This window comes from Arvicola amphibius, chromosome 15 (genome assembly GCF_903992535.2).
Source record: "Arvicola amphibius chromosome 15, mArvAmp1.2, whole genome shotgun sequence".
NCBI classification, from domain to species: Eukaryota; Metazoa; Chordata; class Mammalia; order Rodentia; family Cricetidae; genus Arvicola; species Arvicola amphibius.
The window spans coordinates 39,913,833-39,936,239 of record NC_052061.1 but is presented as its reverse complement, the minus strand read 5'-3'; the positions used below and the strand labels follow the sequence as shown (position 1 = coordinate 39,936,239).

Sequence of the window (22,407 nt, the reverse complement as noted above, 5' to 3'; positions counted from 1 at the left end):
TGTGACAGGGAAGGCAGATTACATACTGATTTCTTTAAAATTAATTATAGCCCTAATTTGTAAATTCTAACAAACGGATGGGTCTAGACATAGCTAAGCATGCTGCTAATACATATTTACTCAAGTGTGTATGTTGCTGTACATATGTATCAGACTATGGGGAGGCGCATTTGTTCATGTGGACAAATTTACAGGACAGAAGCTAACTTCTCTGTCACACGCCACTGTACTTTTTTTTCCGAGACAAGGTTTCCCTGTAGTTTCTAGAGGCCACTATACTTTTATGACATAGTCTCTCACTGTACGCGGGGCTGTTCATGTCAGCTGGACTACCCAGCCAACCCGAGTCCGGAAATTGATTCATATCCAACCCTCATCCCTGCTCACCCTGGCCTGGGGTTACAGACTGACTGCTGTACATGGCGTGGGATCTGAACTCAGATCCTCAGGCTTGTGCAGCAAGCACTTTACCTATGCAACCATCTCCCCAGTCCCTAAGCATTTTAAGCAGAAAGAAGTGGGTTGTGGAACCTCTTGATGTACAGCCAAAACACTGTTCATGAAAGCAAAAAAGACCCCAACGCCATGATTAGTCCTACTTCAATTTGATATGCCATGTTTTGTTGATATCCATGGGAGGGTTGCCCTTTTCTGAATAGAAATGAAGGAGGAATGGGTGGGGGACAGAGGGGAAGTGGGCAGAGGACTGGGAGGAGATGAAGGAGGGGAAGCTGTGGTCACAATGTAAAACAATAAATAAAGAAGAAAAAAAAAGAAATACCCCACCCCCCCCCAATGGAATTACACCAAGATTTTGACATTTTTTTTATACTAATCCAAAATACATACAAAGAAAGGACAGGTGAACATAGTAATGATGTTATTGGGAATCAACTCAATATTATGAAGACTAGGATCAATACATACAGACACACATACACACACAAACATGCAGATGTACCATCGAGGGATTGGGGGAAAATCCAACATTAAGAAAGACTTGTATCCACATTTCTCAGGCCTCATTTGAGAACATACACACATACACACACACACACACACACACAGGCACGCACGCACACACACTCGCACACTCACACTACATGCAGATGCACCGTGGAGACTGGGGAAAAACCCCACATTAGATTATACCCATCTTTCTCAAGCTTCACTAGAGGCAGGGACAGAGCCAATCACTAGAGGGGAGGACCCAGGGACCTCTGTTCAGCCCAGTCTTGTCCTCCCCTCCTCCCTTCAGACTGTTTAAAGGCACAAGGAAGATGGTGGGAAATATGCTACTGTCCTTGCCAGGAACAGTGACTTGTGACTTTGTTCTTCTCTTAAACCCTCAGTTCAGTTTCACAGTGTATCTTGTGTGGACTTTCATTCCTGAATCTTGGTAAACTCCTTAGGTTTAACCTCTTGGCCTTAGAAATACTGGAGCGCTTGCATTACCTGTCTTCTTATTACCACTGTAATTGGCTATGCACTCTCATGTGGAGCCAGCGTAAGACCCTCTCCTCTCGACTCTTTTCATACAGTTATAGATAACTACTAAAGTCAACAATGGAAGAAGTAGCAGATTAGGAGATATTCCCATCAGTCAAGTTAACAGCACTTTCTTCCTTGAAGCTGAAGAACTTAACAGTCTACTCTGTTTGGGTGTAAAGATCGTAAGGCCAAAAGATCCTAAGCCCCAAAGTTTGGGGCTGAATAATTTTGAACATAATCCCAATATTGAGATCTAAAATCATGAAAGTTGATCTCTAAGATTGAGTTCAGTTAATATTGTAAAAGTTTTCAAACAAGAGTTCAAATGCACAGAAGAAATAGAAAAGAGAAAGAATGACCTGAGGCCTGTATCAACGGACTACAAGGAACTGAACTTATGTGGCTCCTGATTCAAGCAAAGGCATTTTTCATGATGCATACTTCTATAGCTGTTTCAGCATGAGCCCATAGTACTTTAAAAATTCAAACAAACAAACAGTCCTAGGAAGAATGCCACACATTCTTGAGATCAGTGATAAAAGCTTGAATCCCAGTGACCTGCTCCTTTCCATAGAAAGCAGGACAGAGAAGAAATATAGCTCATAAACACAGACCACAGGCAGAAAGTACTTCTCCACAGCAGTAAAGAGTCCCTTGGCCTCAGACCGCAAGTTCCCAGTTCCTCTCCTTAGAAGCCATTCAGTGACCCAAGCTGTTGCTTGACATACAGACAAACACCCTTTCTCCACAGGCAGGACACCAAGTCACACAGGATGCCAAAGCTCTCCTGGTTTTCACTTGACAAGGTATGGCTTGTGCTCAGTTTCTTCTTTGGTGGCGGTGCGGTCTCCCAGTGTACATATGCTGTAATTTAAGAGCAGCCTCCTACTGCTGTCTATAGGCTGTCGCACAAATGCGACATGATTACTGTTTCCTTTTCTCAACTGCAGAGACAAAGTCCTATAAAGTAGGTCCTCCCTCTGTGTCTGGACGTCACTGTGTCCCATATTTCCTTTCTCTTGTATGGATATTTACCACTGAATTATGGTCCATCCTAAGCCAGTATGACCTCATCCTAAGTACTTATATCTGCAAAGATCCTATATGCTGGTTACTTCATATTTTGTTTGGTCTGGATATGTATGGATAATACCTGCATGTACATCTGTGCTCCACATGTCTGGTGCCCAGGGGTCGGAAGAGGAGTCAGGTCCCCTAACTGGAGTTACAGAAGGTTGTGAGCTGCTGTGTGGATGCTGGGAATCCAGCCGGGTCAGGTTGAAAAGCAGCCAGGTGCCCTTAACCACTGGCCCTCTCTCCTGCCCTGACAGTTTTAATTATCAACTTGCCAGAACCTAGGATCGCTGGAGAAGAAAGCCTCGATGGGAGTATGACCTAGATCAGGTTGGCCTGTGGGCACAGTGCTGGGGGATTGTCTAGACTGTTAGTTAATGCGAGAGGGTCCAGATATTGCTATCCTAGTCCCTGAGTTAGGGTCCTGACAGAGGAAAAGGCTGACTGAGAGCAGGGAGCAAGAAGGCAACATGGCGGCCCGTGTTTCCCTCTGCTCTTGCTGCGGGTGTGTGGCATGCCCAGCTGCTTCCGTGAGTTCCTGCCCTGACTTCCAGCTGTGATGCACTAACACTTGGAACTGTACGCCAAATAAACTTTCTCCTCTAAGTTGCTTTTTATCGGAATAGTTTATCACAGTGACAGAAATGAAACTAGAACATTCTGTTCTCAAATAAGGTCATTTTGGGGCATTTATTTATTTATTTATGTTTGCAACAACTTCATACATATGTATCATGTACAATACTTAGAAGCTCTGGCAGGCCCAAGCTTGGGGCGGGGGGGGGGGTGTCACACTTCTATTTCAATTAGTCTTTGGGATACTGTACATCAAACCTGGAACCCTGCACATGCTAAGCTACGTGGCCAGCTTGAGCGGCACACTTTTATCTAGTATCCATTCAACACGTGCTTCTGCTTCCCTTGGCCTGTGCTTGCAGAACACGTCTGAATACTACTTCGAGACCGCACGCTACATCAGAGGCTGTGCCTATCACTACATTTGACCGACAGAACCAGCGCCTGAGTTCAAGGTTTCTGGGACTCTGCACCAAGACATTCTTATCTCGTCTATATCGGAAACTCCATTCCAAAGAATGATCTTAAAGGCACCATGAAGGGAGGTAGACATGACCTTCACTGCTCCAGTGCCAAACATTAACGTCCGGTAGGAACCTGAAGACAACCTCAGAGCATCAGTTACGGCACACTGGTAGGGTAAAATTCTTTACAGCCAGTACAATCACATTGTACAGCGGCTTTCTTTTTGTTTCTTTTTTTACCTTGAGCTCATCTTGCTGAACCTTGGGTGCTTGTTCATCTTCTTTGGCATCTTTTGATCTCGCTGGAATCTATAACGAACTAGCATTCATTTGTTTGCCTTTGCACTTTAATTATTTCTAGTTACTTAGACATGGTCAGTAGCGCATGGCATTAAACGTCTGTGGGATAGAGAGAGGGCTGAGAGGTAACAAGGGCAGGAGTACTACTCTTCCAGAGGACTCCAGCGTTCAGTACCCAGCACCCACCTCAGACAGCTTACAACTACCTGATTCCAGCTACGGGGAACCCAGTTGCCCTCTCCGGCCTTCTCTGGCACCTGTGCTCACATGTGCATCACACACACACACACACACACACACAACACGAAAATATAAGTAAAATCTGTTTGAAGTCTCAGTTCACCAACATCCCCTTCTCAGAATTAACCACTGTCAGCAGCTCAGTGATATATTTTCATCTTTTAGAATAAATAAATTTCATGTGTCACTTACTTTAAAAAAATTAATACAGAAATAACATCCTAAAACTCCAAACACTACAAAATCTTTGAAGAAATAAAAATTCCCCTTCTCTTTGGTTCTGAGTCTCCTTATACAACTCATCTCTGCATGTATATATATATACATGGATATATATATGACACATACATATATAGGATATATCTCCTCCTGAAACATTTTTATTATTTAAAATCATTTTATTATTTTGCAAGAAAGAAAAGCACGTGACAGAGAAAGGTATTTGTCTGCTTAACATTTATGAAAACTTTCAAACTCAGAGTGAGGATGTCAGGATGAACCCAAATATACAGTCCCAGACACTAGGACTGGTAACATCCAGCCATCCTTGCTTCTTCTGCTACTCTAATTAGTCCCAGTAAGATCAGCAATTACCACGTAGTATTGCCAATACTCATAGAGAATATGTAAGCGCCCATGTGCTCTACAGCTGGCCTTTGCAACTACTTTTGCAGAAGCTCCATCCGTGGCTTTCCTCTCTGCCTTTTAACTGCTAGTCATAAGACCCCTGGTCAGTGATAAGATGATTTTGAAAATTTTTATCTTTATTTAACATGTTTGAATGTTTTGCCCTGCATGTGTGTCTGTTCACCACGTGTATGCTGTAATCCCTGTGGAGGTTTAGAAGAGTGTATTAGAGTTAGAGGCAGCTGTAAGCCATTGTGGATGCTGGGAATTGAACCTGGTCCTCTGCAAGAGCAGCCAGTGCTCTTAACTGCGGAGCCATCTCTCAAGCCCCCAAGTGATAAGAAACTTTTAAAATTTAATTTAAAAAGTTTTAAATCTAATATCTCTGCTGTAGAAATTCCTACAGCCAGTAGCCTTTATGTTATCTGCCCACTTGGGTATGGCCTCTTATACTATAATGCAGATGTAAAGCACGTTTGCCTCTTCTGGCTGCGGGGTTCAGTTGCTGTTCCCCACCAAGCAGAGGCCTGTGATCTGCGATTCTATCCTTAAATGAATAATCTTTTATTATACTCAGCTCTGAGCTAGTGTGGGATTTCTTTTTAGCATCCGTCTTCATATCTCTGTTAACTTAAAACAACAAAAACCTTCCCTATTACAAAAAGAAGAGAGCCTGTGGAGGATAAGTCCCTTTTAACATTTTATTTGAAATTATTTCAGATGTACACAAAAGTCGTAGAAATAGGCTGTGGTACTCTATCATCCCCGCCATGTTTTGAGTGTTTTTCATCTGTAAGCTGCAGACAGTATGACCTATTAATACTCAATACTCCAGTGCAATATTTCCTATATACAGAGACTCCAAGTAACTGCACAACAGCCATTAAAACCTGGGTGTTAACATTGGTCCGACGCTACTGTATAATCCTCAGGTGTTGCTCAACTTTCCCTTTCCTCTTAATTTTTAAATTACGTATTACTACCTAGTTTTCTAAGAGATAAATAAAACAATGAATCACAAGAGGCCTCAATTTGCCTTCCCGTCCCCCAATTCCAAGGCCCTTAACCAGTTATCAAGTGTGCTTACCTCAGACACCTTCCAGGAAGCTGTTCTTGACAACCCCAACTACTCAATTATAAAAAGAAAACCTTCTGGGACCCATGTTTTATAATGAACAATTATAATCAACTGAAAATTATGTTTCTTCCACCTCTTTCAAATATCTACAATCTACATGACTCTCCCCTAGATTTGGTCATTTTTGTGACCACTTCTTGTCATTCCCTGCCTCTGTCAGTAAGTCACCATTGACCACCCTTGGTCCTGTGTGTTTGGGGTAGTTAAACTCCTGTGATTACCTAGCATGGAAGCTACTGATGTGGGAGAGCATCCGCTAAAAACCTAAGTCTCCAGCAGAAGGCCTGGAGCCACTGGTGCTAAGTATGATCTCCCTAAGCCAATTCAATGGCAAAGAAACATAACCTGATATTCATTCCAACTTCCTCTAGGGCTGGTGAAGTCCCTGATTAAATATGAGGAATTTGAAAGTTTGATGCTAATATTTTACATCTCTGTGGCACTGTATCAACCCTCTCAATAAAGTGTGGATTCACTGTTGTCTGATTTTTATTCTTTGAAAACGGGCACCCCAAATGAGACGGATTGTTAAATAATTTCAATCATTCACCCATTTAAAAAAAGAAAAAATTGTGTATCAAGCACCAAGTAGGTGTTCTGGATGCCCAGGGAAACTGTGGGGTCTTGCTTTTGAAGGTCACATGCATTGTTTTGGAATCTGAATAGACAGGTCTGGCAAGATGCTGCCCTCCCATGTTGGTCACATGGGGACAGACCTGGTGCTCAGGAAGGAAAGGTGGATTATAGATATGAAGACAACGTTTGAAACCCATTGAAGCTGGGTCAGGGATCGCTGGTTATGCTATTTTCTCTACTTTAGAATGTTTGGGAATTTTCTATAATTAAAACAAAATGCTCTTCTGGTGGATTTACCGTGATACACATTTCTTCGGAAGGAACTGCAATTTCCAGTAGTTTTCTAGGCTCAACTCCATCTCCTTGACCCCAATGAGGGGAGAAGCTTCATTACTTAAGTCAAAACAAATCTGAAAACAGTGTGAGAGAACCATTCTCAAGGCTTTGAACAGTCCAAGTAGTAATCATCTAGGCCTGACTGTAGTCAACAGGGCAGTTTTTGTGAGAACATCCACTATCCCTTTCCCGATTTGCTTAGTAATGGATGCCGAAAAGAACTGCCGAAGTATTTAATACGTCAATAATATTGGCAAGTTAACCTAGGTGATGAGAACACTCAAGTTATTTATTTCCACTGTGTGGAAGTTAAAAATCTCAACAGGCTAAAAACATTTTTTTTCCTAAAAAAAACTACTCTCGATTATATATTGGGCCAAAGCCTCGCTCCCTTCTACCCTGTGGGCCTCACTACCCTCCGGTGTCCTCAGCCTCCCAGCTCCCCAGCCACTCGGCAGCCATTTCCCAACGTGGAGCATCCGCGCATGTGGAAAAACAGTGGGCTGGGAAAAGCAGCACGTGCGGCTACAGCAATTGAAGGAAACCAGGGGGTGGGGCGACATAGATATCTGCTCTGAGCAAGCGCAGAACATCTGCAACGGCAACTGATAGCACGCATGGCGCAGAACCACAGGGCCAAATGATAACCAGACTGGGGGAAGCAAGGTAGTGGGCTGTTGAGGAGGGTTGTCCGTGCTAGGCTCTTTAAGGGTTCTTCTTTTCTTGCTGCTGCAAGCTGCCAACGTCCAGAAGAAATTGTTTCGACAGAGTCCCAAGCTCTGTCCAGTCCACGTATCTCCACTGAAAGGGCTGAAAGAAAGTTATCTCTCTGGAGTAGAAGCTTAGAGGCTAGGAGCAATCTTCGCAAAGCTGCATCCCGGCCGCTGGGTGAAGTTCACGTGGCATGTGTTACACAGATAGACACTGGAGGCAACCTTATTATTCGTGTGAAGAAACAGCCCAAATCGGTGGGGCTTGGCTGTTTGTTTTTTGTTTTTTTTTGTTTCGTTTTTGTTTTTTTTGTAGGGGAAAATGATGATAAACAAAAAGGCATAAAGGACAGAGGGACAGAGGATGCCTTGTGGGATTCAACTTTAGGCCCCTTCTGTAGTTTTCTTTAAACAGCTCTAGGCTGGTTTCAGACTAGTCCTGTATTGCAAATTCTTGAGCCCTTGTGGGTTACTCACCCCTACCCTGAGGACAGACTCAGCCCAGTCTCAGGTCTGCTTGGAAGAATGGACACGGAGCAACCTGTGCTGCTTAGAAGAGGCTGGTGGTGGTGGTGGGGGGGGCAGCTGGTAAAGGGTGCGGTGGCATTCAGGTTAGTTAAGGGGGTGAGGCAGAGGGCAAAGGAGGTTTTGACTTTCCTAGATGTGGAGGTGCATAAGGGGCTCACAGAGCAACCTGTGCTCCTAACTGCTGTCCCCCTTCTCCCCAGTTATGGGCAACCCTGAGATCTTGCCCACCTGCCCAGGACCAGCCTCACACAGACTTCTACCCACATGTCCAGAGACAGAATTTAGAAGCCAAGTGTGGTGACTCGGCAGTCCGTCAGAGTCCAGAGAAAAAGCCATTGTTGGGGCCTGGTCCCACTGAGGTGGAGGGTGGTGTGGAGTACTTGGGGGTTGGGGGTGGTTGGGGTAGGTGGGGGGTAACGGATAATAAAAAGCCGTCCTCTTCCTTCCTCACCCAGCGCAGGAGCTTCGTCCCCACTAAGATGGCACCGGCCTTGGTCACCAGGGGGCTGAGGCAAGTATAGAGCTCAACTTGGAGGTCACCTGGGGAGATGGGGAGGAGACAGTCAGACGGGCTAGAGCTGGCCAGGAGTAACCCTGGCCTCCCAAACCCAAACTTGGTGCTCCTGAAGCTTGGAGAGGAGACGTGCTTGGCAGCAACTGGAGTGACTGCAGGCTAAGACAGGCATCTGGGATTAACCTATCAAGGGCAGGACAAGAGGCCAGCTGGATCAGCTGATCAGTGGCTCAACTGGATCATCCTGACTGTGTGTGTGTGTGTGTATGTAAGTGTGGTGTGTTCTTCTCAGTTTGCTTAGCTGTGGGATAGAGATAGCAGTAAAGCAACACTCAATACTCAGTGAGCAATCAATCAACACAGGCTGTTCTGTCCTCCTTCCCCTATGGCCTTGGACACGTGGTCCTCACACCATCCTGAGACCGACCCCAGAGGTCTTCACTTCCTTTTCTGTGCCACTTCCCACTGCTCTCCTCCCTGGTGATCTCTTTCTGCTCCAGCAACGTTGGTCTTTCTTTGCTGTTCCTCAAACGCAGCCCTGCAGTCGCTCTCTATGCCTGCAGCTGCCCCCCCCAGGCAGCTGGCCACCTTCACTCCGGGGGGGGAAGTCATCTATTCAGCAAACCCCTCCCACGCACCGATATATAGCCCTGGGCCTGCTGTGTCTTGGTTTTAAAATGCCAGCTCTCAGAAAAAGCTGGTGAGGCTCCTTGGCAAAATGCCACATCTAGGAAGGATGGAGTAAGTAAGAGAGCCAGCTGTGTGTACAGTGGCAGAAATGTGCAGGCGGGAAACAGGGTCCAGGCTGCCCAATTCATGGAGTCCCACAGGCTGAGTCAGAAACAATGCAGTAAAACGCTAGATACTATTTTAGACTACCAAACTCAAGAGAAACCTCATGGGGTCATATTTAAACAAAATACAAAATTTGGGGCCAGTGAGATGCCTCAGTGGAAGAAGGCACTTACCACCAAGCCTGACAGCCTGGCAGAAGGGAGAGTAACGGATTCCACAAGCTGTCCACTGGCCTCTATGCCCATCATATGTGTGCACACATAATGCTAAGTAAATGTAGTTCTTAATTAAAAAATCCAGTAAGAAGTTTGTTCTTATATAAAGTCTCCACTATAAATGTAAAAGTAGGGCAGTTAGAAAAACCGCCAGCAGGCAAAAACCTAGTAACTGCTGTTTTTCCAATCAAGGAGGCGTATTAAAATGAGAAGGGGGTGTATAATTCTAACACCCACAAATACAGAGTCCGTAGGTGCCACAGGTGCTAGTTACAAAGGAGAAAACTTTATAGTAGAAATGTGCCAGACTCCACCTTAACTAAGCATCCAAGTGTGCACCACATGCCCTGAAACAGTGCGGAAAACTGGCTCGTGCCACTTGGTGCCTAACTTCTCACTGTGATCACGGTCCCACCATGGCAAAAGACCCGAGCCAAGGGGTCCTCTACAAGACAGCTTACTGATGTCCTTTGAAAGTGCTAAGGCAACAAAGCCTGGGGGACCTTTTTCAGAACAGATAAGACCAGGGGTACATAAAAAGCAGGTCCCCCATGGATCCTGGGCTGGGTTCTGGACCGGTAAGCTGACATGAACGGACAGCTGGTAGAAGGCCAATGGAAGGCTGTGGATTCTGTGTCACAGCAAGTGGCAACCGCCTGGGCTTGGCACGTCACCAGTTTTGTGAACGTTTCCCTTGGTGGACGTGAGTGAAAGGTCATTTTATGGTAATTCTTTACAATAGCTTTACGACTTCCAACTCCAGAGTTACCTGAAAATTAGAAACAACACAAAACAAAAACCAAAACGCTAACCCCAGAACAGCTCTGGATCCTTATTAATGTGCAACCGTTGTTTACAGAATGTAATGGGGAAGGCTTTACTTCCTATGGGACTGCCTGCCTGGCCACCAGCCTCCCTCAGTAGCTGATCTTTAACAGTCCCACAGGAAGGTCCCTCCGGGGAGAGGGGCACGGAGTGGGTCCTGAAACCTGCAGTGGTCATGGAGAGCTGGGGACTCTATTCTGGTAGACAGGGAATTGGCAAGCACAGCGACAGCTGCAGATGGGATCCGTGAAAGGCCAAGACACTGTCTTGTCCTGACTGCTCATGGGGGAAAGCAAAGGAATGGCAGGCCTAAGGTAGGGCTGCATACGACGAGAAATCCTTCTGTAGTTTAAGACACGTGTGCCCGTAGGGTCAGCGGTGCAGACAGAGGCAAAGCCTGGGCAAGTCCCTGTGTGCCTACGGAGGTTCATCACAGGGAAAGCAGGCCTGCAAGTAGGGAACTGATTTACTGACAGCCTGACCAACTCACCCCAGGCCAGCAGCGTCTCCTTCTCTGCCACGTGGTAAATGAGGCGCAAGGGCCGGGAGGTGCTATGGAGGCGAGCGTGCAGGCGGTGATACAGGTCGGAAAGTCGCTGTCGCTCCTCCTCAACGGCTGTACGGGGCCTCTAGCTCAGGGCTGCAACAGAGGGAGGCAGTAGCACCATGAGTTGGCATTGGGGCCTGCCTCCCAGCACAGTCTAGGGACTACAATTAGGTTATGGGGTTCAGCCTCCCGCCTTAGACTTGAGGGTTTCCGTCATTTGTAAGCCAAGCTGCCTCCATTAAACTAGGAAGGAGGGCCTTTCTCGCACTATAACAGAGAACCGTCTGCTCCCCCTTTCTAGGGCACAGCTGCTAGCTCTCCCTAACTCGTGTATAAGACGCTGACAGTCCTGGTTAGACATGTCTCCAATCGCCTGCAGGGTCAGGGCCCACCTGGTAAACTGTGGTAGCTGGCGGTGGGTTGGTCAGGGATGTCCAGTGGTTTATAGAGGAAATGCCGGAGGCCAGGTGCTTCCCACAGCCTGCACACTGTAAGCAGGGGCACTGGCTGCAGGTCCGTTAGAGAAGCTGGCAGCCTCCCCAAGGGTACGCAGGGCACCAGGTGGTGCATTCCATCTTCAACCAAGCGCCGGCAGGCAGCCATGGCATGGAAGGCTTCCCGGTTGGTACCAAGCAGTAGCAGGCAGACAGGCATGGAATCGAGGCGGGCCACATAGGCATAGAAGAAAAACCATCTGGGTTGAAGCGAGGCAAGGCACACAGGTGCCCATGCCTCACCTGCTGCAAAAGGCCCGGTGCAACCCACCCAGTCAAGCAGCAGCTGCAGATCAGCTGGGTCCAGTCGGCACTCCGCCAGCACATTCCTCTCCTGGGCTGCTGTTATCAGTCGACCGCCAACAGCCAGCACTGACAGGGCCAGGCCCGGGGCTGTACAGCGCCGCAGAAGTGTACCCAGGGCATCCCGCAGTGGACGGGCCAGAGGCACACCAGCGCACAGCACCCAGGAAGCAGGGCACCAGGGTCTTGCTCCACACTGTCCAGGAGTCGGTCCAGTGTGCGCTCTGAGCCAGCCAGCAGACGACGGAGAGGTCATAGTTCTGCTTATGTGCGAAGATGCGGGCCACGCTTGCACGTGTGAGTGTGCTCACAATCTGTGCGTGTACTGCAAGCAAGCTCACCCCGTAACTGCGCTGCTGATTGTGGAGTCCAGGGAAACAGCCACCAGCAGGAGTGTGTGGCCCTGCTGCAGGAACACCAGCTTGGGTCCTCTAGGGGAAGGAAGAGTGGGCAAGGGCAGAGGCAGACCAGGAATGAGCCAAGGATCAGACAGGACAGCTTTCCCAAACACTCTCCGACACCATACAGTCCCCTGGCCTGTGCCTGCACTCGGACTCCGCCAGCACTCAAATTAGGGCAACGGACAAGCTGGGGATATTGGGACGTTTGCAGGATATGTGGGCTGTGGAGGAATCATGTAATTTAGACAGATAACCATGAGTCAGGGTGATGGGAATGGTAAACCGGACAAGTACGGAAACAAAGCCAGGTCACGCAGCACACCTTTGCACTCCCAGGACAAACCGGGTGGCATACTGCCAGCCACATGGATGGAACCCAAAGAGATGAACCACCCCCCCCCCCCCAACAGACACCCTCACTGACTCACTTCTGGTGGCTAGACAGGGACTCACATATACGGCAGACAGGCAGAGCTACCCACGGTTAGTTACAGACCACCGAACTCCTAGCCCTATTCCCACCAGCCATCCATTATGTCCCCCGTTCTCCTCACTCACCGGCGTAGATGGCTCGGATGGCATCTCCTGCACTCTGTACGAAAGACACGAGGGCCGTCATCACACCCATGGTGGCAGACAGGGCCTCCACACTACCATACCGTGAGTAGATGGGCTTGCCTGCCTCACTCAGCACAAACACGTGCTTCCTTTGGCTGCGCCAGTCCTCATCACTGGGGTCCCCGTCATTGGGGTCCCCATCACTGGGGTCTTCTCCCTGGGCCTCAGAGGTACCCTCAGGTTCTCCAGGGGGATTGTCATCGGAAGCTGCAGTTTTCCAGGGCTCACAAGTGCTTGATGGGGCCTCAGCTGGAGGCAAAGGTGGTAGGGGACTGGCTGGCTGGTCCTTGGCCTTGGATCCTGAAAGGGAACCCTGAGTGGCTCATCTCCTGCTAACCCCATTATTTCAACAATCTATCAAATCCTTACCAGTTCCCTGACCCCTAATCACCCATGCATGTTGACAAAGATCTCCATACATCTTCCTAGCTATTCAGTGAACAATGGGTGACAATGGCTGGAATGTTCCTACCTGTGTCCACTAAGGTTTTAATGAGCCCCACCCCAAAACACAAATAACCCAACATGTTCTCAATGTTGTTTACTAGTCCCCCCATTATTTCCTTTCAGCACTGCCATTCCTAGGTATTCAAAGCGCCCCACTCTCCAAATAACTATTAATCTGTTTGCCTGCAGTGGCTCTTCACTAGCTTCTCTGACCCCTTGTTTATTCTGATGTGTACTTAACCCTCAAAGGCCATCAGTAAATACACCCACTGACTCTCCTAATCCTTTAGACCCTCCTCCACATCCACCAATCCTCAGTGAGGCCCACTGACACGCTTGGTTAACCACACTCCCAGTAACCATCCTTAATTCTCCCATCAGAGTGGCCATTAACAGCCACTGAAATCCAGATCACCAGGACTCCCCTAACCTTCAGCCACTTCCTCCTATTTACTTCTACGGCTACATTAACAGCCCAGCAAGTCATATTAATATCAGCAACACTTTAGTCTCCGTAACCTACATGGCACTCTATCAATGTCCCACCATTAATCATCACTAACACATAAGGCTTTCCTACATCCATTGCTCTTCCCCCAGGATGAAACCCTTGCTTCCTTCCACACACACAATCATCCCCACTGCCACTGGCGTCTACCGAGCCACCCAACGACAATCATCGATTTGCAAACCATTATCTAATTTTCTCACACCCAATGTTTCATAGTTTCTCAATTGTACACCTGATAATCCCGTTCCTCCCCAAATACCCAAGCAACTTGTCTCCATTTCCCTTTTTGAAACCCAACCACGCCCTTCTTGATTCTTCAAGGATCTAAGCTCAGGCAGGTACATTCTGACTTCCCTACAACAGAAGGGTGTCCCGGAATGTGGGAACTTCAGTGTTAAAACGGGCCGATTCCAGACAAGTTAGCACAGCCCATCCTCCTACCACTGATCCCTCACGACAGGATACATTTGCCCCTCTCGGACAACAGCTGGACACCCACTGCCCTTCTTTGCCATTTCTCAATTACTCATTCCAATTAAATTAGCAAGTCTGTGACCAACGACTGATCGAGCTATGCCTCAAACTACTTTCTTGGGGCCCCAAAACACTGCTCACTGGTCTCCCATGATTCTCTTCCCCCCTCAGCTAGCAATGACAACCCCCCGGGACTACTTCCAAGACTCAGTTTGGAGAAGCTATACCTGTGTTCTCCGGGTCCCCATCTCCGGGATCCGGCGTGCTCGAGTGAACCCTTCACTGTCTCCAGCCTCCTCAACGGGGAACTGCGTGTCCACCAAGTCCTCCACGCCCCCGGGGTCTGGGAACAGCAACTACCTTCTCCGGACTCCATCTGCACATCCCTGGGAAGAAGGGAATCGGGGGTGATGGGCAGCAACAGAAAACTTCGTAAAAGCCTTTAGGGAGCCAGGCCCCCTGGCAACGCTCCTAGCGCTGTTTCCCCTACGGTTTCCGACAGGACGGCATTCAAAACCATGATCAAATACTTGCACCCTCCGTGCACTTTCGGAAGGGTGACGCTCCGATGAGCCTTCGCAAACAGCGATTACACTGACACCTGTTCAACCCCGCATCTCAACTGGGTGGAGAGCAATACTTCCAGGAGCCGCGTCGGCACCACACTTCCTGGTGTGGTGGTGGGGGATCTGCCACACTTCCGGAAGCGACGACTCCAGGGACACTTCGGTTCACAGTGGTAGTGTACTCCCCGCAGCGCGAGGGCCGCCGAAACGCTGCGTTCCCTCACCGTAGCGGATGGCGCGGGACTCTCACGAAACTCTATGGAATCTTCTCTGAGAGACCCTCTCCTGGACGCAGCCAGGGTGGGCTGTGAAGCAGGGCGGGAGCGGACCACTGCTAGTACCAAGAACTACCGGCTGAAGAGAGCGCAGCTAGCACGCTGGGTCAAGGGGGCGGAGCCTTGTTCCTTTCACCCAATCAAGAGTAGCCTTTCCCTTCTGCCCCGCCCCATTCTGGTAGCGCCTCTGCAAATACTATGCGCTCATTGGTAAATGCCATCCCTTGACTGACATCTCGCTGTTTCTAACCGAAACCTTGAGTTTGTTCCTGTCTTGACTGGAGCGGGATCGCGCCGAACCAATGAACTCGCTTCCTCAGAACTAGGACAACTTCACCCGTCTTTTTCCACAAGAGAGGCTGGGGCGGTCGTGGGGTGGAGCGTCTGCTTGACGGACAGGCTCTTCTTCCAATTGCAACGTCGCGCGCAGTCCAGTCAGCCTATGGGACTCGGGTGCTGAAGCAAGAGGCAGGACTCTGCTTGTGGGACTGGCTCTTGGGAGTCTGAACCGCGCCAGCCTGTGCGGGAAGAGGCACTGCGGAAGCAAAGGTAGGCTGCTTAGGGCTGCTATGTGCGGGCAACAGGAGACCCTCCCCACCGGCAAGGAGATGATGCTGCGGACCCGAACCAACTAAAACCATCAGCCCAAGCCTGGGCGGGGTGGAGGGGTGGGGCTTTCAGGGACTGCGCGTTCTGGTTGGCTGAGGATTCTGCCCCTGGGCAGTCACTGTTAGTAAGGAATCGGGTGTCCGTAAGCACTTAGAGGCACATCCTTAGGTTGCGCGTGTGGGTTGTCTAAGCGAGCAGAAGGAGCTCCAAGCTGACAGTTTGTTCATTTTGCTCTTGAGTCAGAGACTTCCTTATATATAGTCAAGGCTGGCTTTAAACTCGCGATCCTCTTCCCTCAGTCTCTATCTGTGCCCTAAACACGAGTCAGGACAGGATTCCAGTTGGGCTCCAGCACTCTGGCAAAGGAATCAGGTTTATAGGGCGTGGATAGACCTGCTGTGGATTTCCATGTCCTTTTTCTTTGGGTCTTTCTGTACATCTGTCTTTGAGACTGTTTAAGCCTTCAGTTTGGGGTCTCTGAGTGTTACCCATATTACTATCACAGAAAAAATACTATAATGACATAAAGGTCAATGATTTCTGTTTTGAGACACGGTTTCATGTATCCCAGGCTGGCTTCAAACTCACTACGTGGCAAGGATTACTCTGCTTCCTGCTTCTGCTTCCCTAGTACGTGAGATTACAGAAGGGCCCACACCAGGTTTGTGTGGTGCTGGAGTTCATACCCACTGCTTCATGCATGCTGGGCAAGCACTCTACCATCTGTGAGGTACATTCCCTGCTCCAAGATCAAGGAGGTGTCTCTATCCAGAAGACATAGCATCCCTAAATATTAAAGACAAAACTTCAAAGTACATTACTGACAAACTGACCAAACTCCAAGGACGTAGTTGTCCTTTGCAAGAATGACCAGTAGATGGCAGAAAAATCCACATGATAGAGACTTTCCAAAATCTACTAACTCACTGCCCCATGACTATCAGGAAAACAGCAAAGAATTGTCAGGGGGTTAGGTCCTCACCTCCGCAATGAGAACCCAACTTCAAACTGTCTCACGAGACTTGTTTCCCTTATACTTCTCTTCATTAAGACGTGTTAGGAGGACTGAGTCTACTCTGAAAACTCCTTTTCAGAAGGTTTGAATATGCTGCTTTGCACTTGTAACTAGAATGTTCTGAATTATAGCAGAGATTGTCAACCCAAAGTGGTGAATCTCAAGTGACTAGAGAGATATATGGAATAACTTTGCCCAAGAGAAAGTTCCCCTGTCTGAAACAAGGCATTGTGATAGTTCAGAAGTAGTGAGAGCTGGCGTTTGTTCAGAACTATGTAGTAGGCAAAATTACTAACCATTAAGAAGGAAAATGTGGGAACTAAGATACAGCTTGGTGGCTAAAAGCACTTGCTGAGGACCCCGTGTCAATTTCTAACACCCATGTCAGGCAACTCCAGGTCCAGGGCAACTTGACACCCTCTTCTGGCTTCCACGATACTCGTGTTTATGTGGTGTTACACAGACAGGCAAATAAAAACAATGAGAACCAGAAGGAGTAGTAGCAGCAGTAGTTTAGATTTGCCCTAGCATGCCTCCCTATTGCTGGGATAGAACACTGACCAAAGGCAACATTGGGAAGGAAGGGTATGTTTGGATTACAGGTTGTGCTCATCATCCGGGGAAGCCGAGGCAGAAGCTTGAAGCACAAACCACTGAGAGCATTGTTTGTTGGCTTACTTTCCATGGCTGGCTCAGCCTGCTTTCTGATATAACCCAGGATGACCTGCCCAGGATGGCAACACCCATGATGGACAGGACCTTATCATATAAATCACTAATTAAGAAATGTCCCACAGACTTGCCCCCAGGCCGATTTGATGAAGGCAATTCTTCAATTAAGGTTCCTTCTTGCTAGGTGACTGCAGTTTGTTCAAATAAACTAACCAGCGTATTGACTCTAATTTAAATATCATACGATGTATATACACAATGTTATATCATTTAAAAATTAATTATATAGTGAACCCTCTCCCACAATAATGAGCCTGCTCCATGTATAATGACATTAATCCATTTCAAATGGTGGATCCTCGATGCCTACCCTTTAAATACTGTCACAATGGCACTTAAAATTCAACATGAGTTTTAAAAGGGACAGAATCTACAAAGTGTTTGTTTAGCAACAGTCATATGACATGACATTTTAAACAGTTTTAACTGAGAAGCATGCTGGTACTCAGAGATCAAATGCGTGCCCAAGTTCACAGGGTTTGAAAATGATACATGGCTATTTTTTTTCATTTTGTTTATAGTAGGTGGAATTAGCTTGATGCTGGCAACACTGAGGTGTTATGAATTCAGATGAATAGTAATTGCTCTCTTGACCGGATGAAGCCTGAGCTAAATCTCATTAACTATCCTACTTCGAACAGTGAATATGATTGGTTTGCCCTGAGTCAGTGTGACCCTAAGTTAATTTGTTTGGAAATCATGTGGCAATAGCTGTGGCTGATGTGAAGAGAATATTTGAACCCAGGCTTCCCCGCTGGCTCCAGCTTACACAATCCTCTCTAGTTCAGTTGATGGAGTAGTTACAGAACACAAGCTAGCTGCTGCACAGGAAAGAGTGTCTTACTGGTCCCTTTCTGAGAACTTAGTACAGTTGTTAGGGTTCTTGGCTGCAAGTAAGAGAAGCCTGCTGCAGGCATTTCCTTTAAAGTCTATTGAAGTGCACCCACATCCCTCCTAACAATAGTGGTTGAAGACCGGCAGGGTACCATGAGAGACGGAACTGGAGATTGGAGAGAGCCTGAGAACTATACACTGGGTCTCTGCCCATGATTTTCTCTGTGTATCTTTGTTGTGTACCCAGGTCAGCTGATGTTCTCTAATTCCCATCTAGTTTTCAGCCACACAGGAAAAGCAGAACTTAAAGTCCTTCTGAAAATATGGTGAGATAATTTGGTGGTGGTGGTAGATTTGTTTATATGTTTCTGGGTATTGATCCCAGGTCTTTGTGCTTGTAGGTCATGTAACCTACATTGAGCTACACTCTTCAGCCTTTCTTGAGTAGACTTCAACACACACACACACACACACACACACACACACACACAGCATGACAGGAAGCCCTTATGGGTATTGCCATGATTCTGCCTCCCTCAGGAAGACACCAGCAAAATGACAGAGGGATGTGTAGTCTGTGATTCTGTTCTATATGTTTTGAAAGTGCCACACCTCAAAGGAATCTCTTGTCTGTTACCTACATAATCCTGTTGGCCCACAAATCATCAGCTCCTGGGCCTTTTTAGATTCAGTAATGGAGGACCTGTGGCATCCAAGTCCAATTAGAATACCCTGATACACACAATATGGTTAGTTTAGGGAGGGAAGAGTGACCTAAGATTGACTACATGTAATGATAAAAAGTTCTTGGGCCTTTTGCTATCTAAGAAATAACCCTACTTCTTTTCTGGGGTGATCAGTGATGTAAGTGTGGGACCCTCAAAGCCCCTCTCACCTGCTGCCCTGGTCACTGTTTGCATCAAAGTGACTAAACTTTCTTTCAGAAATAAGAAAGGAGAAGTTTATCTTGGCTCATGTTTTGGGGGCAGGAAATCATATGGAATAGCTTAGCAGCGTGGGACTCCACTTGCTTTTGGCTGTACACACACCTCCCTCCTGACAATGTGCTTAGCTGTCTAAGACACCAGACATATCAAGCTACACAGTCACCCTACTCCAAAGAATAGGATAACTTTCTTTTCCTCTTGACAGCCATCTATTGTAGATAGTTTGTATCATAAAATAGTTCCAGTTTCTAGCTGGGTACCATAGCAATGGGCTGATCCATCCTGAGCTGATTTTTGAATGCATACCCAATAAAGTAAAGTGTCTTATAATTATTCATATTTGGGGATGCATAGTAAGAAAATTAGATGCAGTGTAGGAAAGGACAGTAGAGAAACAATTATAACTTGAATATATCAATACATGGTTATATAACCACACAGTAGATGAAAAGGTTATACGACTCATCTGTCAATCAAAATAGAGGATGGCACAAATTATACTCCTTAGTAACCAGTCTTTCTTTTAGATGTCATAAAAAAAGCTCTAGGCAATAACTTGGGATTCTTGTGTAATACCACCCTTATGGCTCTCTGTTACTCTTGATAGCTTGCTTCTTTTTGATCCATTCTACTAATCATTTTGATTTTGAATGGTTTTCTTGCTACTTTGCAATATATTTGCACCTTAATTATAATTCTTTCAATAAAATGTCACAAACCTGTAAAAATCTGGCTCACACACTGACTACTGGTAACAGCATCATCGGGGGGGGGGGATGACTGTCCATCATGACAGGAAAGGCAAGGTGTCTGGGGTGGCTCATCCCTTGGTGGGAGGAGGCTGAGGTGAGGCTTATTTGAATAAAGGTTTACTGCCCCAAGTGACCCACTTCTTTCTGGTAGCCAGGCTATACTTCCTTAAGGCACCAAGTCCTCCCAAATATTGTCTGCTGCAAGATATTTAAATACACAGATAGGTCACTGTGATTGCATTAGTAAAAAGCTAAGCAGCCAATAGCTAGGTTGGGGGTGGAGGCAGGATTTCTGGGAAGAGAAAGCTGGGAAAGAAGAAAGGTGGAGACCCCAGGAGAGGCAGAGAAAGCAGGATGTGCAGGGGGAGAGGTAACAGCCATGAGCCACATGGCAGCATGTAGATTAATACAAATGGGTTAATTTAAGTTATAAGAACTAGTTAGGAACAAGCCTAAACTAAGGCCAAGCTTTAGTAATTCATAAGAAGTCTCTGTGTCATTACTCGGGAGCTGGTGAGACAAAGACTCCTCACATTGTCACTTGCTGGGAAACAAATGTTCACAAGCCTTTGATGGGCACAGCAGATTCAAATAAAAACATCAACCGTGCAGAGGGACTCTGTAGGAGGAATCATGGCAAAAGAGGCAGGGGAGCTGCGAGGTGAAGTCAGACATCAGGAGTCCTAAAGTAACACTGAATCTGGGCTGGAAAGCTGGCTCAGCAGCTAACAGAAAGTGCTTCTCTTGCAGAGGACTGGAGCTCAGTTCCCAGCTCACACATATGTATATCAGGCAGCTTACAGTTGCCCAAAACTCCAGCTCCAGAAGAACTTGCCACTCTGGCCTCTGTAAGCACCTGCACATACACTCATGTACTCATGTGTACGTACACACACACGCACGCACACACCCCCCCACACACACACAGAGAGAGAGAGAGAGAGAAAGAGAGAGAGAGGGAGGGAGGGAGGGAGAGAGAGAGAGGGAGAGAAAGAGGGAGAGAGAGGAGAGAGGAGAGAGAGAGAGAGAGAGAGGAGAGAGAGAGAGGAGAGGAGAGAGAGGAGAGAGAGAGAGAGGAGAGAGGAGAAGAGAGAGAGAGAGGATAAAATTGTAAAACACTGAATCTTTGAGTCAAGCCAGCACTGATGTGAGCTGTAGTTCTGAGTCCCCCCCGTCAAGAACTCTTCTTAAGTGTCTTTTGCTTATGACACTTTCTTCTGGTTTTCTGGACTTACAATCTAATGTATTAGCTTTTGTGCCTCGACCCAAAGTGGGCTATGAGCATTTCCACAGGCCCTGTTTAATCTTTTCCCTGATGGTAGACTGCTTTCCCTGCAAAGACCTTCAAAGGAGGTCGTCCACGCAGTCACAGATCCACAGAACCCACGCCAACTCATCAAAGAGTTTGCATATCTGGTGTTACAATTAGCAAGGCTTTCCATTGCATCAGGCGATAATCCTTAGGTTTAGAGATATTATCGTATTTTTAGCTGTTCTCTCTTAGGGAGAAGACTAAGAAATAATATCTCAAAGATAATTGCCTAACTTATGGGGGGAATTTTTCAATCCTAATATATTAGAGATTTCTGCAAAACTAGATAAGATATATTTAGCTCTAATGACCCCCATCATGCTGTGTATCATATTGGCTTACCGTCAATAGTTTTCTCTTTCTGGTTGCTCTTTCTAATTTTAATTTTAATACTAGATTTCCACCATTTGCTTCTGGAAATGAATTTAACTATTCAAACAGAATTAAAATAGTTAGTGACTTGAAATTTCATGCAAGGAAGGGTCTTTTTCATTGTCTCAGGCTTCAGAAGTTGTTGTCTTTCTTTTCTTCTTGTAATGGGACTGTTCTTTCTTTCTTAGATAAGGCCCTATCTGCACCTGTGATATAACCTGTCAATTTCAAGGGACTTTATAAGCTGGCTGCAGTCCACATCTTCAGAATTGGGAAACATCTGTGCCTTTTGAGATAGAAATGTTCTCCTTCCCCCCACCCTTCTGTTTGTGTTCTTTTCCTCTAATCTCCCGAAAACAGGGATTTTATTATTTCAGACATCACATATGTCTTTGACAATATGCAGAATGATTTTAATGAGCAGCATTCTGGTTGCTCGGCTGCAACCATATATTTTTATTTTCAGGGTGGCTGGGAGCCCCTGGTGAGATCTGCATTGAGTCTGAATCACCCACAGTCTCCTGGTTGGCCACAGTGGATACTGTGCTGTAGTGGGAGCTTACACTCGGGCTTTTGCTCCTTAAGTGGGCAGACAGACTATCGTCTAAAAGCGACAAATAGATAGATACAGTGTATTTGTACCTATGTTTCTTGTTTGTACTACCACTTCTTTGCATATCTATCTAAATATATGTGGAGGTGAACCTTTGGCACATGTCTGAGTGCTGGGAAATTGCAAACTGGAACCCAAAGCTGAGAGTAAAACATGTAGACCCCTGGGTTGGACCC

The 22,407-nt window shown here is 46.8% G+C and overlaps 1 protein-coding gene across 1 annotated transcript in view; it reads right to left on the bottom strand.

Moving 5' to 3' along the window:
• Window positions 1-6,381: 6,381 nt before the first annotated feature.
• The window catches only part of Mon1b (MON1 homolog B, secretory trafficking associated), a 40,988-nt gene continuing 24,962 nt past the window's right edge, over window positions 6,382-22,407 (bottom strand). The window contains 15 exon segments of the mRNA XM_042054209.1: window positions 6,382-8,600; window positions 10,900-11,020; window positions 11,022-11,049; window positions 11,349-11,374; window positions 11,377-11,427; window positions 11,429-11,517; window positions 11,520-11,901; window positions 11,904-12,002; window positions 12,005-12,088; window positions 12,090-12,122; window positions 12,124-12,184; window positions 12,709-13,072; window positions 14,432-14,485; window positions 14,488-14,547; window positions 20,712-20,790. Coding sequence (XP_041910143.1) covers window positions 8,374-8,600; window positions 10,900-11,020; window positions 11,022-11,049; window positions 11,349-11,374; window positions 11,377-11,427; window positions 11,429-11,517; window positions 11,520-11,901; window positions 11,904-12,002; window positions 12,005-12,088; window positions 12,090-12,122; window positions 12,124-12,184; window positions 12,709-13,072; window positions 14,432-14,485; window positions 14,488-14,547; window positions 20,712-20,790 — 1,758 coding nt within the window. The 3' untranslated portion in view covers window positions 6,382-8,373.